General features: G+C 35.8%; 1 protein-coding gene across 1 annotated transcript in view; it reads right to left on the reverse strand.

The window, feature by feature from the left end:
* Positions 1 to 829: 829 nt before the first annotated feature.
* The window catches only part of Pis (phosphatidylinositol synthase), a 68,935-nt gene continuing 50,622 nt past the window's right edge, over positions 830 to 19,142 (reverse strand). Inside the window, exons 6-7 of the mRNA XM_083140449.1 lie at positions 17,510 to 17,658; positions 830 to 10,634 (exon numbers count right to left, since the gene is read on the reverse strand). Coding sequence (XP_082996575.1) covers positions 17,513 to 17,658 — 146 coding nt within the window. The 3' untranslated portion in view covers positions 830 to 10,634; positions 17,510 to 17,512. The remainder of the gene's footprint in view (positions 10,635 to 17,509; positions 17,659 to 19,142) is intronic.

Here is a 19,142-nt window from a genome sequence, read left to right on the forward strand (position 1 = left end):
ACGTGGAAGAGTACGTACGATCCCAACATGAAGAGTTCTTTTCTTGTACACAAGTTCTCACGGTATTCTGCAACTCAGGGCTCATAAAGTGAACCAATAAGAAGTATATGTGAAATATAGCCCAGCATATGGTATTGATATTCGGAAGAAAAAATCCTACATACTGTCACATTTCATTTTTTACTTGCTTTCCTTTGATGACTGCATTGATCACATGACCAGCAAAATCATCACTCCATTTTAACCTGTTACTTAATAAACGCTTCCAAGTGTGAGTATGCTGATATTGATATTGCAAACTAGAAAGATTTATATGAAAAAGATGACTACCAATTTCAATGTAAATTATATTGTAAATTGGCTTCAGCACATCCCTACTGCCTATTAACAAAAATGTCCACAAACTGTTGCATAGTTGTGTAGAAAAGAAAAGGAAAAAAAAAATTAAAAAATACAGGCTCGACTAAAACTCAACCCTGGTTCTCTAGCATACTGTGCCATTGCACAATTTTTGCTTCTGCTGTTTGCTGTGAGGAACTGTCCGTCAGTGTTACCACAATGTTATATTTGAATTTCAACATACATGCCTAAAAACAGAAATTTAATTTAATACCTTACATTTCAACTGTGGGATGAGTCTCAGGAAAGGTCTTGTAAATATTACATTTAATAATGTTTAATCATTCTTTAATATTGACATTTCCCTTTGTCAACTGTTACTTGAAGTGACAATGCATCAACTTTCACCATTTTCCTATTTTTCTGTCCTCTCTTTCGATCTTTTACTAATTTTTTTATTTGTGTGTCAAAATGGAAAATAATAGAAAGGTTCAGTCAGTAAAAGGAAAAAGTACAGTTTTAATTAATGCAATTACGAATTGACTTCATAGACAATATGTGAACACAGTTAGATGAATTGTTATTTCTGATCAGTGTAAAAAAAAAATTAAAAAAATACTACACTTGAAGTGATCTCACTATGTCTCAGATTACATCTACCATTTATCCTTAAATAATTTAAGTAATCATAAAACAACAGTATTAGAAAATAAATATGTTAAATAGTATTGATTAATTTAACTACTTACGTGAGTGAGTATGGAGTCTTATTAGGACAACGTTTCGGAGGTCAGACTGCCTCCTTCATCAGGGTCATGGATGTTTCTAGGCACCGAGCATAGTGCCGTGTAAAAGAAGTGTTGAATGAGAATTTGGTTAAGGGTTAAGGTTAAAAACACTTACAAAAACTCTGCCATATTCAAACTTAAAAAATCTCAGCATGTTAAAAACTTCGTAACAACAATCCACACTTATATTAAAATAACTAAAAAGGGATCCCAAGTGGCCGTTACGAGTCCGGCTGGTTGTGAGGCCTACACTGGTGAGCAGCCCCCACTTCAACTGGAATGAGAAAGCTACCTCCCCTCCTATAAACCGTCCCTCCTTTATCTCTTATGTCACCAATCCAAAGTGAATTCTCGTTCTTCTTCTGCTGCTTTGTTAACCTCCGAAGTAACATGGAAACCTATTTTAGCATTTACTCACTCACATAAGTAGTTAAATTAATCAATGCTATTTAATACTGAGTAACACGCACAAATCTACATTACGTTAACAGTATTAGACATTATTGCAGAAATATCTCACTTTAATTGCATTAATTACATATAAACACAAATTTAGCATGTGAATAACAAAATTACAAATCTCTAGACAGATAACATTAATAGCAAAAATGTTTACCATTAATTTTTTACTAAAACGACTAGAAAGTACCTACATTAAATAACAGATTATTTATCGTAATTGGGAAATGTATAATCTAGAAATGCATTTGTTATACAATCGCTATACCAAGGAAATTTTTGGTAACTAAACATAAAAATACATACTTGGTATTACATAGGAGATAATCATGTCAAAATTTACACTTTTTCATGGAATGCATCAAAATAGTGAACAATCTTGATTCAGCATTACAACATTTATAGCACTTGTTTCTAAAAATATAAAATCAGATGCTTTGATGATAGAATCGAAGTAAACTGTTGCATACAAATGTAACAATATTATTGTGAATAAGATCGCACACTGTTGCAGTGTTGGTAGATTGGGTTGGAGTAGGGATGGCCACACCTGGATAATTTTGTATCTGGATATCAGATATTTACTTACCTATCTCTGGATACTTGGCGATACCCAAACAGAAACTTTGAAATCTATATGACCATCATTCCAATATTTGGCCATCCCTAGCATGAAGTTAGTCAAGTCTTGAAATACAGGTCAATTCTCTTGTTAGAAAACCCAAAGATTCCTCAATAGTTTTTTTTTAAATTTTCGTATGGTTCAGTATGAAAATTTACATGGATGAAGACAGCATCCATTGAAGCAGAACCATCACAACCCTCAGGGGTTTAACTCGGTGTAGAGTTATTTCATGGGACACAAGCATGTCTTCACTAATTTGCAGACTTCAGAAAACATTGTGAAATATTTATAAACATGAAAGACTCATGTTGTCTGTGGATGAACACATTGGCATTCTATCAATTCCAGAGGTCTTTGGATACCAACCACATTTGATGTTTTCAGTGGCTTTTGATGCCTTCTGGTTTGAGCCATTATTCCGAGAGCTGCTACATGAATTGTTGTATGATTTGACATGACTTGTTGCAGCAACAGGGTTCAGACACAGTGAGCTTGTCAATTATTAATGTTCAAGTCTTGATCCTTGTTTCAATGAAGTTAAATGTATTTAGACATAGACCCAACACCAAAGGAGGGTATCACAAGGGTAGAGTAGTAATGCTGGTACATTGTAATCAAGGGGACCTGGATTTGATTCCCACTGGAGGCACATTTTAGAAGTTTGGATCCAACTCTAAACTGTAGGTCCAGTTATCTTAGAATAAAGTACAAATTGAGCATTAAAATAAGATAAACTCACCCTATGTAGTGCTGGGTTAACGACCTTCTTTCATCCGGGTCTCATGAATTTTTTTAGTTGTTCAATTTGGAAGTTTCTTCAGGAATGCTTAATTTTCAGAAGTCAAGTGGGACTCTTTAATTCCTTCTCTAAATCAGGCAATCAACATTTCATGACTTGGCTTTTTTGGGGGGGAGGGATATGTTTCTGAAATATGAGGGGCATTCGAGTCAAACCAGGAATTTTGATCTCAGAATAACGAACATCATTTCACAAAAAGTGATTACCTGATTACATGCTCATAACTCTCTATACCCAGTGTGGTCCATAAGTTCCCATATTGATATTTTTTGCAGCCTTCCCATTAACTCCATCTAGCAGATGACTGTTGAACTACATAGTTTGAACCCATTTGAACAGCTATGCTAAGAGGCATCAGTCTAGCTGTTGTTGTTGAAGAGTGCAGATGTCTGATATAACCTGGTGTTGTGTGTGCGTGTGTCAGACTCGGGAGATGAACGAGGAGGAGGAACAGCAGGTAGCAATAACATTTTGCTGCAAAGCTGAATTTTCAGCGACAAAGACATTGGAACTGATTCAGAAGGCGTACGGCGAGACAGCACTGAATCAGACAACTGTTTTTGAGTGGCACAAACATTTTCGTGAGGGCCAAGAGACAGTGAAGGAGAACGAATGCAACAACTCGGACCAACGAGAACATCGCAGTTGTCACTAACTTGATTAAAGAGGATCGGAAAGTGATGTCTTGGATGATAGAAGAAACACTAAACATCCCCAAAACAGTGGTTTTGCGGATCTTGCATGAAGATTTGAACAAGCGGAAGCTGTGTTCAAGGTTTGTCCTACACGCTCTGACACGGGAGCAAATGGACGATCGAGTTGAGTCTTGTCAAGATTTGTTATCCATGATTGACCGTGACGAGAACTTTTTAGACAAGATTATTACTGGTGACGAGACTTGGTGTTTTGCCTACGATCCTGAAACAAAACATCAGAGTTTCGAATGGGTCAGTAAAACATCCCCAAGACCGAAAAAACTGCACTTCCAAAAATCAAGGGTGAAGATAATGTTCATGTTTTTCGATAGCAGTGGCATCGTTCACAAAGAATTCGTGCCTCCAGGTAGAGCAGTAAATAAGGAATTGTATCAGGAAGTGTTAAAAGCTCAAATCCAACGAGTTTGCCCGGACCTCTTCACCTTCCTTGATTTTTTTCTGCTGCACAACAACTCCCCAGCTCATTCGGCAGCAATAAATCGCTAGTTCCTCGCTGAAAAGCAAGTCTCCACGTTGCACCTTATTCACCAGATTTATCACCTTCAGACTATTCCCTCTTCCCAAAACTGAAAATTCACCTGAAGGGTTCAAGATTAGACTCGATTGAGGAGATCCAGACGGCTGTGACCTACAAACTCAAGACACTTCTGAAAGAAGACTTTTCCGAGACCATGAAGAGATTGAAAACTCGTGCTGAGCAATGTATCGCATCAAATGGATTTTATTTTGAGTAAATAAACAGTCAAAACTCATACGGTTTGCCTTTGTTATTGCCTTAGTCTGGGAACTTATGGACTGCACTGTGTATATATATTATTGTGGATTTCAAGTTACTGCATTACTTTGCAATAATCCTTGGCCTAATACAGCACATGTTGCCAAATTTCTGGGAATTTTCTCACAATGTTAGTGGAATCGTTTTCTGCATATCACTGACAGACCACCATGGTCTTAAGCGACATACCCGTAGAAGAATCTTTTAGCTTCTGAAACAAGTCAAGTTGCAAGAACGAGAACTCATGTCCTGGCTGTGTTCTACCACTTTTCAATCTCCCTGCTTGATCCATTGCCCCAATGAATTTGCAACATTGCGCCTTGAGTTGTGGTGTAGCACAATTGGATATCTCAATAGAAGTCTTGGTCATTTCCAACAAATAACCTATTGGAGGTGATTCTTCAGCAAGTTACTGTAATATTCACTGTTCATGGTAACTTTCTTTGGTATTGTGTCGCAAAGAGAACAACCTCGTAGTTGTATGCAACACAAAGCATTGCCATAATGTTGCTAAGCGCTTGTTGGCAATTATGGCAAACAACTGGTAACCACATGTTACCAGTGGTTCTCTGTGACACTTAACAGCACTTCATCACTTTAATTGAATTTTGATGAACACAATTTGCTCATTTGATGTCACACTGTTCTAGAGTGCATTACTCAATAAAGATAGTCAGTGCAGTGCTGCCGCCACACATCAATCTATGGAACTACGATTATTTGTCAAGGTGGGTATAAAGTCATCACCTGAATTCATGATTTATTGTTGCCAACAGTCACAAACAGTGGACATATTGTTGAGCAATCACATTTTTTTAACGATCCTCGTATATAAAAGACTGCTTCCAAGAGACAAGTGCCTACTATTACTGTATGAAGTACTAACATTGTGGACAATGCGAGTAACTTGTTAAGGGCATTAGGGAGGTTTTATGCGAGGCTCTCCCTACTGCAGTTGCTGTGAGCACTGTTGCAAGCTTAGCTCTTTTGGAGCCAGGTGTGGCTCTTTCGTGCACTCCTTTGGCTGTGAACTGGGGCACCCAACCCCCTGTCCCATTATAGTGCCATCACTGGCTCTGGCTCACATAGACTAACTTTTGCCATAAATATACATTTCGCATGTGATATTGTTATATTGGGTATGTCACCCCAACCCCTCCAACCTCCCCAGTTACTTTATTATAGCGCCATGGCTGATGTGAAGATGGTATAATATTGTTACCCGGGAATACTTTATTTTTGATTTCATAAGACAATCGGTGGGTTATTGCCCCAAATCTAGATGGTGAAAACTAAGAATAAATTGCCATCACTTTAAAGTTGATGGTAATAGCAGCATCTCCACCCTCACCTTTCACACCTAACGTTACCCTAGGAGGCACTTTATCGAGCTTTTCAAAATCAGTTTTAACTCCATTTAAGGTGATATTTAGCTTTTATGCTCATCAGGTTTAGAAACACTGCCAGGATGAACATAGAAGGCAAGGAGAAATTCATTACGCTTATGGCAGTATTTCAATTTTTCAGTGGAACAAGCTGAAAAAACTTAAAATGGAGGAAAATGTAAAATCGAGGAAAATTTTGTAACATTGTACTATGTTGGGACCACCAATATTGACTGTATAATTTTGGAAAATGTAAAATAGGGGTTCCACTGTATATGGCAGTGCTTCAAACTGTAAGTGACGTTTTATCTCAGATATCACCAAACATCTAAGCCATGGAGCTACTTCTTCCCACTGAAAATGCACGGTGAGCCACCAAGGATAATTTAATTTTTTATGATAATTTCCTGTTTCATAATATTCCTTTTAAGAAACCGTAAAATGGGGCAATGAAATGGCAACATCCTTAATGTTAGAAAGTTTTAGATCTTTACATTTACTAGTTTCTGGGATATTGACAAATCTTTGATTTTTTTTTGTCTCTCACGGCCAGACAACTATCCACCAAAATCTCTGGAACTCAGTGCAATGCCAATAGTTGAGAAAGATGAGTTGACAAGACCCATGCATAATACTCTCCCTGGTTTTAATTGGTTTGCGAGATGGTCAGATTATTGTTTTTATTACTTCCCGAAATGGTAAGTAAGACGCAGGCAGTGTAGATGAAATTTTTAAGGAGTATATTGGGGAAGACTAGAAGGGATAGAATAAGGAATGAGGAGATCCCACAGGCAGTGGGTGTGGTGAAGCTTCAGGACAGGATAGATCAGGCACAGATGAAATGTTTTGGACACATGAAGAGGATGGATGCAGAAAGACTACCAGTAAGAGCTTACAATGCACAAGGAGTGGGAATAAGACCAAGGGGTAGATCAAGATGTTGGTGGAAAGAGCAGATAGCGGAGAGTGTTAGGAGAGGACAAGATTGGAACACCATGGAGAGAGGCATGGTGGAAGACCAAGAAGAAATGGAGAGGCTTGACTTCTATGCCGACACAGCCAGAGGCAGGAAACGGCAAAGGATGATGATCATGACTTCCCGAAATACTGACAGGGTTGTCTACTGTCCATGGCAGGGGTGCAATCACACAAAGAGGTGACATTGTGTGATTGTAGCAGAGGCTGCACTGCTAGCTCCCGCATTGTGTAGCCAAGCATTCATGGGTCAATGGAAATTACTAAGTGAACTACTGGTAGCTCATGATCAACCATTGGGAAATCCTAGTTTCAAGTAATGTCAGGTCTCTGCTTCGAACCATCGCTGACTTCAATCCATTGAGTTTGTTAGCCGAAGATAATAACAAAAGGTTTGGTTGCTTTTCTGAACCAGTGGAATGTAGGTTAAGTGCCTGAATTTTTGAGACACGTACAAATATACCATGAAAAAATTACTACCTAATATTTCATGAAATGGCCTTACACTTAAAACAAAAATGATGATGGTTACAATGCTAGGACAAAAATATGTTAACTACAACAATGGAAGACCTAATGGAAGGAAAGTATGGCAGCAATGTTTATGCACGAGATCCAACCAAAAAACTTTCAACACTACATATAATTACAGTACCTTAAATGAACATTAGCATTATAATTCATGTTACAAGAGCATTTGTTCTATTCAAATCTTTGGTTTCAAACATTGTTTTGGAACATATTCATACACACAGAAAATACAGTAATTAAGTATAAAGATCTACTAACAATTAACATCAATATATTTTGAGTGACATTACAACATTATGAAACTTAAATACTTATGCACATCACATGCTTTATATATGTTACTACTTTTAAAATTAGACAAAAAAGGATGATGGTACTTTTCTCTAAACACACTACCATCAGGTTATCAATACATATTGTGAGAAGAGGAAATGAAGAGTTTTCTTATACTGGATTGTATTTCTTGTTGAACCTGGGATTATAAAAATGCATGTTATTAAATTAAAAAAGAGAGTGTAGGACATATTACACAACACATGATGTATTTACCATCTTCAATTCAATTTTATCTCAATATTTTCAGGCTCTGTTGAAGCCTGACATGACTACTTGACTTAAAGAAAAAGAACAGATGTTATCACCTGAAATTAACTTCATTCTGACATTGTAAAGATTTATACAAGTTATACATGAGGATGTGAAGGCATTTAGAATACTGGAAATAAGCATGGTTTGATGTTACACAAACTATTTTCAGCTTTAACAATTCATATTTTTTGCAATTTTTTGTCAAGAGAGTGGGATTCATGATCCACGAGATTCAATGTACCAAAAATTTGTGTATATTTTTTGGAGACACCCGGTATTTGGAGACATGCTGAATTGACTGTTGTGAGAATTCACTAATTTTTCCAGTAATTATTACAACATGAGTTCTGGAAACATTTGAAGATTGTAAACACAAAGCATGTGTTGTTGACTACTTCTGCACTTTTCTACCTCACTAAATTAATTGTGATCACTGAGGGAACAAACGTAAGAAAAATCTATGCCTAACCCATTATCTGAACGTAGGTCTCTTGGTTTTCCAGTACATTAAGTGCTTTCCATCCCACCACAGGGGTAGAAGAAAAAATCCAGGATGTAACCGAGTTGGAAAATTTGTCACTCACAGGGGATTTCCTTAAATTTCGGGAATTCTGCTCCGGAAATTCTGCATGAATTTTGCTCAGTAGACGTGAAACATTGCAACTTTTATTCATTCAAATCCCATTGAATTTATACATATTCATAAATTCACAGTTTAGCTTTTCTTTTATCGAGGAAGGAAAAGAAAGCTGCACGGAAAATAAACCAGAATTCTCTCAACCGTTTACTTTGGTAGTGTCCTGTGTAGAACAATCTCTCTGACAGACAGAAGGTTATTGCAGGATAAGGTATCTTGAAATTCATTAGGTAAATTTTAGTTTCAAATTCTTATACAATTAACAATATTTCATTGATTATAATATACCATATATTTCTGAATCCAAGGTGAGGTTTTTTGCCGCAATTTCGTGCCCAGAAGTATGGGGTCGTCTTGCTTTCGCAGCATATGATGTGGAGTTTTTCTTTTCTTTACTGAACAGAACCACGAGCTTCCATTAAGCTCTAACTCTACCCTCTGCCATGCCTACCGCTTTAGCCTTGAACGTTCGCATGCACTTTTAGCATTGTTGTGCGATAGCACGTAGTGAGTGTTGTGGTGAACATTATTTTTTTATCAATTGTTGTGAGACGTTGTAGATTCCACTTTTAACCATTTGTAAGTTTTCAAAATATTTTTTCTGTAATCCCTTGTTGAAAAAAGGGGGGTCGTCTTGGATTCAGAGTCATCTTGCATTGAGAGATATACGGTATATCGTAACATTTGTGACTTGTGTTTGTAGATGTATTTGAGTCTGAGTATGTGAAATTGCAAATGTAAACTCCGCAACTTAAATTACATATTTTAAAGATTCATGTTAAAATCAATTTAATTAGAATTTTTGGATACGTTGGAATCCCACAGACCCTTTATATTGTTAATATAATTGTGTGTGTGTATGTGTGTGGATGGTGAGAGGTGGTAATATGTAAGGTTGAAATAGAGGAAACATCTGTTCGTACCCTTGAATTCTTAGAAAGTTTGCCTTGAATTTTATCATGGTTCGAGTGGCCACCGCATACGTATCTCATTACACTGGCACAAATTGTCAGTTACAATTAGTGGGGGAAAGAGAACAGTCAAATCAACTTGTAATGAACCTCTACGGATTGGCTCACTATATCTGAAGTTTGATAAAACAAAATAGGGTTAGAGAGAAAAGTGTAAAGTTCGCTTTTCAAAAATGTAACATAACTGACAAGCACAGCACAGACAATATAGGCTGGCTCTCCCCTCGAATACGTGTTCATCATCATGAGTTGCAACCCCATCCCCTCACCCCTGCTCTCCCCCTCGTCCCTTTCCATTGCAGTCACTCTGTGTGCTACCAAAACAAACATGCAGGGAACCCATTTCTTCAAGCTGATGTACGAAGGGTTGTTTTGAAGTACCGTACCGTATTATGATGCTAACAATGATAAGACATTTAATTGGTTTAGGTTCACTAAACCTGAACTTCAGACTACACTATAAATGAAATTTGTAATGTATTTGTGTTGCAACTAGTGATGTAGCTTCACTAGACCCAAATGCTCAATACATCCAGATATGACTATAATGAAAACAGTAATACACAAATAAGTACACAGACCCTATATCTATTATCTCTAAATATAAAATTATAACAATGTCCACATTTATAGGGCCAGACTGATACTAAATATGGCAAAGAAATTCCAATGACAGGCATCTGGATTTCAAATTCTCCAGTAATCACCATACAAGTAATGGAAAAACTGATAAACAATATTGATATTTTGATAAATCAGATGATGGATATTTAATATCCATATCTGCCCTTACCTACTGGTTAGATATATTGGGTAGAAAATTGAAAGCTAGAAAGTTGAGTGGTGAATGGTTCTGAAAAAGGATTTACTTCTTCAATGATCAGATACTTTGAAATTCATTTTCTCTTAACTACGGTTCAGGAGGAGTTATTTTTTCAGTATAACAAGGTTACCAAATTTGTTCCAGGTCAGGTATCAACCATTTCCCTTCATTCAATAATTGTCCTCTGGTGTCTTCTCTTCTCATGCTGCAAGTAACACATAACCTACGGAAAAAGTGTCAATAATTAGTGTTGCAATCCTATCTAGCAATTCCTTACTTAAGGATTACACTTCCTGAATTAATTTGAATATTTAAAATTCTAAAATTATACTTCGTTATGGCATTTTCACAATTTATTCACATATACATGAAATGTACTTATATATCACTGAAATGCTATATTTTTGTTCACTAATTTTGGTGACACGTGTCACCATCTACATTGGAACTTGGCGTTATTAACATGGCAGGTTTCTGGTCTGCATTATTACACAAACAAGTGACTTTGCAAGCACAAACAATACTTCCTCAATCTACTGGATAACACAGGAGTGTAGGATGCAGTGTGTTAGTGCAAAGTAGATCTATCTGACCCACTAATAAAAAACTTCAACAGCATCTATCTGAGGTCCCCTGCCCAAACCTTACCCACCTCTGACCTAGCAAAACCCATCAAATAAAACAACCACCAAATCAAGATAATATCCACCAAGTGCATAGCACATCACCTGATAGATGCAAAAATCAAGGAAGCTCACACCATTATGTATTTCCTAGGATTACCAGACGTCCGGTTTTTCCCGGACATGTCCTACATTTTAGCCTTATATCTGGCGTCCAGAAGGAATTTGAAAAATATCATAAATGTCCTACATTTTGAGTGGCACATAATATTAATTAGGAAAGTAGGTAACGGAAAAAATCATGCAAGTTACAAGTGTATGGACTGCGCTTCCAAACTCAATGGTGAAATTTATTTTGATTCAGTCATTGCCCACAAAGAAAGAAGTTTGTCCTGCTGTTAAACATGAGGAAAAACGGAAGCACTTAATGAACAAAGTTTTGGGACCACTTTCTGATAATGTCACTGTTCAATGCCTGAGCAGAATTTCTTGCCTTAGGGTTTGTACTGATGGAACAAGTTGTTGCCATTCTTATTCATTATAACTTGATTGTAAAGCAGGGGTATAGAGAACAAAGTTATTCAGGATGTTTGCCAGTCAAGAAAGTCATGGTAGTCAAGAAAAAGTAAAGAAATCAACAAATAGGTCAAGAAGTCAATAAAAAGGCAATAAATTATTTTTGTGGTCAAGAATTTTTGCTATCATAATGACTGATTGGTTGATTTAGTTTATTTTACTTCACTTTTTTCTGTCCCTTTGGTTAATCGCGAAGATAAGAATGAATGGTGGTAAGATAAGATGAATGAAGGACAGTCACAAACATATAGGGACAACCGACACAAGCCCCACATAAGATTATACTGGCTTGAGTCCAGATGCCAAAGCCTCGCTCGCCTGCCAAACACAGTTCAGGATGCATTGTACAAGAAAGCAGATCTAATTCTCTTCTTAAATTCAGCTTCAGTTTTCATCTTAACTAGCCTAGGGGTTTTCATTAAATAAATATTTATTTTCTTAATTACTAATTTCAAACTTTACCTAAGTAGGGATCGAATAAATAAAAGTTAAGAAAAACAGGAAAATAAAGGTTTAGAAAAGTCCAGAAAAGTCAAGAATTCTGGATGTGTTATTTTGGTAGACACCCTGTTATTGAACTAAAGACTACCCAAGATGAAACTTCTCGAACCATTTTAAATTACGGTAATTGCTGAATATTTGTTTGCCATCACAGGTCATAATTCAAATGCTCAGAGAGTACTTTTATTACCATCAGTACAACAGACTCACGAGATAAATTATTTTTTCATGAAGTCTGTAAAATGTTTGTTTGATACTGGTCCCTATAATTTCAAAGAGTTTGACTGTCCACTCTAACATAAATATAGTTTGACTAAATCTGAAATTTTGATAAAAATTGTCTCCTCTGAGAAGTACCACTTAAATCATGTAGTAAGAGGTGCATTGATTAGTATGATTGCAAGTTTTGAAATTTTGCATTTAAACATTCATTAACAATTCATTTTTTAAAAACTGAAAAGTGTCATTTTTCAACTACTTTGAGAATGTTTTGTGTCCTACATTTTGACTTAATGTCCTACATTTTGGGACAGCATGTCCTCCGTTTCCCTTACAGTGATCTGGTAACCCTAGTATTTCCCCATGAAATAAACATCGATAATGGACAAGCCCACCACATTTGGCTTCTGCTACCGGAACAAGTAAAATCAATCAATCAATTGATTGATTGATTGATTTGATTTATTTACTTCATATTTCTGTCACTTTTGGATAATCGCGAAGATAAGGATGAGTGATGAAGGGACATTCACTAAGAACACCCATGCCCAGGCCAGGATTCAAACCCGGGAATTAAAAATCAACTGTTACGTGGATACGTAAGCACATTTCACGTGCTTGTAGGATCATTTTAAAAAAATATATTACATGATCACAGATGTCTACTTATGTAATTGTGGAGGACAGGATTACTATATTCCGGTCAAGTATAGCACATGTTTCAAATTTCTGGCAATTTTCTCACATAGTTGGCAGAATCGTTTTTCCATATATCACTGAAGGACAGGGTAGATAAAAATCATGATTTTTATTTAAAAAAATATTTTTTGTTGATTTTCTTTATTTAAATTGATTTTCTTAAAAAAAATACGCTTGAAATTGCTTGTATGTTTTTTTTGGTACCATACATATAGATATATGTTTTTTGTAGAAAGCTTTTCTAGTAAACAGTCATGTCAAATATTTGAACAGTTTGATTAAAGCAAATAAAAAGTTCATGTAAATATACATTTTTCTGTTCTGTTGTATTAATGAAACTATAATAATTTCACTAACTTTTCTTCAAGTGAAAATAAAACATTCTGGATGTACTCTAAAATTGTAACTTAAAATATTCTTAAATATTTTTATAGTCTCTGTAGCTGAATTTTGGAGATTCTTTTAATGGTAGTGTGAAAAATATCAGCTGCCATGTTTATTTACAGTTAAATGATAATTATACTATTTATAGTTTAACATGATTAGTATTTTGTATACTTTTCCATACAAAGTTTTTGCTATTTTTGCCTATAAAAATTATTGAATTTTAAATCAAGAGAAATGTGTGTTTACATTTCTTTTCATATGAGCTTCACACCATCGCAATTGAAATCAATCTACCTTGCTGAAGGATCACCCTAAAGCCTGCACTATGTCATCAATGGTCTCATAGAAGAATAGAAGATCTTGTATCTTCTGAAACAAGTAATAATCGCAAGAACTCATGTCCAGAGGGTGTTTTAGCGGTATCCAATCCCAGCTCTCACACAGCTTCTCCACTGCATTTGTAACATGGCACCTTGAGTTGTGGTACAGCAGAATTCGATGTCTCCCCAGACGAGTTGGTTGATAATTCAACAGTGGCTTGAAAGTTCCAATGATGGTGACGAATCACTCGAAGATGCACCATGTGCTGGAAGACCAACAGCTGTTGGCAAGAATGCTCTGCAGGCAGATATTGACATCTAACAATGTGATGACTAGGGAATGGAACTTTAGGTAAATAAATGTTTTTTTTTTTTTAGATAAGATAGAGACCCTAGTTTTTCCAAAAATTCTGATCATAGCCTTATATGTCAACAGAGCAAATTTTATTTTCCAGTTTTCCGTATGTAAATACATATTTTGCAAATTTTCATTTTAAATAAATAAAATCGCTCATTGACTTCAGCTACCTCGAAATCCACGAAGGAAAAATGTTTATTCTCCCCACCTCTTTCATATCGAGAGTGTTAGGTTTGTTTTGTCTTTGAACATGCTTGCTGGCAGACTTCTGGCACCTCGCCGACGATCCTATTGGGTGAAAATATTACCACCACTGGATCTAACGCACAAGTGCTAATGTCTAAATGTACAGAAATTTTTGGGAAAAACCAAGGTTTTCAAACTTTGTGCTAAATTGCACGTGTTTTGGAAGGTGAAGTAGAGGAAGAGGAAGCTTTTGAAAACTTCAGCGTTAGTGACATTTCGTGCTTCAAATATGCAAGAATTGTTTCTTGTGATGTGGGGCGATTTTTCTCACAATACAAGATGCTTTTTAGAGATAATTGTCACAGATTTACAATGGAGAATTTGGAAAAAAAACTGCAACTCTTCCAAAAAATAGCTCACTAATAGGTAAGCATTTAGAAACTGATTTCAGGTGTTTAAAATGCATGTAATATTTTGTTTTTGTTACCAATTTTTTTTATTTTTGTCACATATTTTCCTGTTTTTATCACATATTTTCAAGATTTATGACACACAAAAAAATAAATATTCCTGAGATTTTTAGCACATAAAGTTCCATTCCCTAGTGATGACTTTGGAGAACAATTCCGTGCCAATGTGAAAACCATCCGCTAACGCCTCCATTGACTTGGACAATGGGATAAGGTGGGTGAATGGTTCCCACTTAGCTTGAATGCAACTCAGAAAGCAATATGAGCAGATGTGTGTGTGTATGTCTTTGCTGTCAGTCTGGAGAACACTCCCTTTCTAGAAGATTTTATTTCATTTGATTTTTGTTAATTCTGCCACTTTTGGCTAAGTGTGATGATGAGCAGTAGCGTACGCAGGATTTCATCAAGGGGGGTGTTACTTCGAAAACTTTCTACAAATTCACATTATAATTGTTTTATTATACTTTAATTAATGATAATAATAATAAATTAATAATTATTATAATTAATTAATTAATTAGTTTAATTAATACTAATAATTACTACTAATGCAGCTGCTATTTATGAAAGAAATAGAACAAAATTACATTTCTTTTGTTTCTTTGTTACAAAATAATTGTCTAGTCAACGATTGTATATGATAAGTGAGACATTTTAAGTGTGAAGAAAATCCATAAAAACAAGCAAATATATTAAATTTATTGAAATAATCGAAATATGAAACTCATTCAAGGAGCCGCGCTGGTCTAGTCTGGCAACTTCGTGGGATATCCGGGTTCGATTCCCGGAATTGGTTGGAATTTATCCAGCCTCGTCTCCGAACCCAGCCTCATAGCAATGGGTATCTGAGAGCAACCCTGGGGGATGAAGGCTGCCGGAGCATGGTGCTGATCACATCACCTGCAAAATAGTTCGAGATCGAGAATCTTTGGGGCCCACCACACCACTACGTGTGCCTTCATGGCACGGTGCTATATGCATGGGGGAATTTACGTTACCTTTACCTATGGAACTCGCCCAGGATGATGATGAAGCACGAGAATACATGTTGCTAAATTCCACTGAGTCTATGTTTTCGTTGAAAAGTAAGTTTACAGATATTACAACACATTTATCACTTCTAGGTGATTCACAAAGCACTTCTTCAACATTATTTAATGATGTGGATGTAGACTCAGCATCACTTGAGAGTTCAAAAGGGGATGTGAAATCAGTACCGGGAAGAATGTTTGCAATAAGGTCGGCACACTGCGACGAAGCAAGGAATTTTCACAATTTTCGAGACAGTCACTGCGCGACTTTTTGCAAAAAAAAATTGCAAAATTGAACTTTGCAGCCGCTTAGATTGTGTTTGGAATGTTGTGTTTTTCTTCATGCTGCATGGGAATAATAATTCAAATTATTATTATTATTACTACTACTGTCACAGATCTTTGACTGTGATAAATTAGCCATTTTTAGTTTTTTCTACAGCATTTTTCATAATATTTCAAAAGCTCAAGGGTGGGGGTTAAACCCGGTAACCCCCCCCCCCTGCGTATGCCACTGATGATGAGTATGAGTGATGAAATTGTTGAAGGGACGATCACAAAGAACACTCATGCCTATGCTGGGATTCGAACCTGGAACTACTAGCCACTCTGCCATTAAGGTCTGTCCTTTCTGGACAGTGTTGACATGCGATGAGATGTGGGTTCTTTACAATACTCCTTGCTGCTGTTATTGGTTAGCATTGGTTACATGAATCTGTTCCGAAACAACCAAAACCACTGCATCCAAACCATCTAATTATAATGTTTCTATGACTGGAAAACCACCTTAGAGGTTGACAGTTCCAAAACCTAGATGAAGTGCAAACCGCACTAGATGACTTCTTCGGTTCATGTTCCACAGGGTTCTATTACAGTGAGATTCGTGGTCTTCCAGAACATATGAACCAGGCCATTGTTGCAGATGAAGAGTCACTTTTTGGCATTTGAAGGTGTAAGGTGAAAATCCTACAGAACTTTCTTAATTCACTTATAATATTTTACTGCATCTACAGTCCTGTGACATAAATGCACAATTAAGTTGAGCAATTCCCCCCCCATTTAAAAGTTGGACAAAACATAAACTATGTTATCATCAAGACAATCAAGTATCCTGCAACAGAGGTATAACTGATACAGGTATATTTGTTTATCTGAGAAATGGCTCATCATTTTTCCATTTTGTTATTATTTTTGTGAACATACCTTGTTTTTGTAAAATAAATGTCAAATAACTCAATTTCTTTTTCTAAGGCAAAAATCACATGGAAATTTATTGAGACACTTTAAACACAGATTTTTTTTTCATGGGTTATACTGCAATGTACAAGTAGCAGCTGAAATTTCAATGGCAAACTTAGATTTGTGGTAAGTTTGAACATCCAAGTCTGTGTTTCTCACAAGTACGAAAATGTGGATTGGCAGTATCTTGTCCCAACCCTTTGATTTCAGCAAAATACAAGCATACAAAAAATTAATGTAGAAAAGAAACAAAGACACAACATTCTAAATACCTGATTCAAGATATTATAAATACACAATACATTTACTGATGCATGAAAAAAGTGATTCTCTTATCAGAAGAGTCTACTGTACAACACAGCATGTTTGTAAACTTATTTAGCAAAAAACTGCATTTTTTGTTTTGGAAATGTTCTTTTCTACATACATAGCGATTATTCAGTTATAAATAATAATAAATAATAGTAATAAAGTGATAAATCAATTTACCTTTTATTTTGATTTGGCTCTCTCCTGTACATCGATGACCCCCAGATTCTTGCACGCGAAATACCCCTGCATGAGAGCAAGTCCCGACTTGACAATGGCAACAGGGGCTGTCAGGTAACATATCAGACGGAACAGTCCTAATCCAACCACTGCAACAAAATAACAGAATTTAAAATTTATATTAACCCAACGAAATAACTATACAATATTATTATTTTGTTGAATAAACACAGCTCAACTAAATATTTCTCATCATAAGCTCTCATTTTAGTTATCAGTGAATGCTTGTATTAAGTTTCTTCAAAAGCACAGCAGATTTTGGAAAGTTACGTGTTACAAGTAACCAAGTTACAGTTACTTGGCTCAAAACTTAACTATGTTACAGTTACCATTACTTTAACAGAGTGGCCACTCTAACACTATGATAACATTCAAGTATAATTCTCAGTATTCAAGGTGAACTTACCAAAAAATTCAAGGGTAAAAGTATATGTTTTCTCAATTTTAACCTTATGTATTACAGCCTCCCACCAGCTACACACATACAAGCTAGAAATATATTAACAATATAAAGGAGTCTGCATGATTCCAATGTATCAAAAAATTCTAATTCAATTAAATTAAATGGTATACATATTTAAAATATTTAATTTCAGGTGCACAGTTTACATTTGCTATTTCACATACTCAGACTCGAAATACATCTACAAACACACGTCACAAATGTCGCTGGATACACTAATGTACCAAAAAAAGTTAATTGTATAAGAATTTCAAACTCAAATTTACCTAATCAACTTCAAGATACCTTATCTTGCAATAATCTTCAGTCTGTTCTGCAAAGGACACTAACACAGTTAGCGGATTGAGAGAATTCTGTTTCATTTTCCACGGAGCTTTCTTTCTTCCTCGATAAAAATAAAAGGTAATAGAAAATAGTAGTAGTAGTAGTAATAGATAAACTGAAAACCAGGAAAGTGCCTGGTCCAGATAGAATCAAAAATGAGTTAACAAAGATGTCAAAAAATGAACGTTTACAAGTAATTTACAATGAGTGTTTGCTTCAGGGAAAAGATAAAAACAAGTCAGAAGCGAAGTCGTATAGGCCAATTTGTCTTTTAGACAATTTTGGCAAGATGTTAGAAAAACTAATTGTTAAAATACTAGAAGAACGGCTGGTATTAAAAAAATCTCCAATCAAGCAGTTTGATTTCAAAAGCGGACTAAGTACAGAGGATGTCATCAATAAAGTTGTAAGGACAGTCCATGAAACAAACTTCAAATACGTATTAGGAGTCACCATCAATATCAGAGGAGCATTTGATAATGTTTGGTGGCCCTACATCCTCAAGATATTAAGAGATTTGGAGATACCAACCCATTTTATGATTTGATTAAGGACTATCTAAACAACAGGACTGTTAGGTACGAGTGGAGTGATGATTACATCACGAGAGAAGCTAACAAGGGATGTCCACAAGGATCAGTCTTGGGTCTAACTCTCTGGAATATCACTTTACATCCATTGTTAAAGAACATAGATAACTGCTCAGACGCACTTGATATAATAGCTTACGCAGACGATCTGATGATTTTAATAGGAGACAATAATAGGCGCAACCTGGAATCCAAA

Source organism: Lepisma saccharinum, chromosome 18, assembly GCF_977018435.1.
Source record: "Lepisma saccharinum chromosome 18, izLepSacc3.1, whole genome shotgun sequence".
NCBI classification, from domain to species: Eukaryota; Metazoa; Arthropoda; class Insecta; order Zygentoma; family Lepismatidae; genus Lepisma; species Lepisma saccharinum.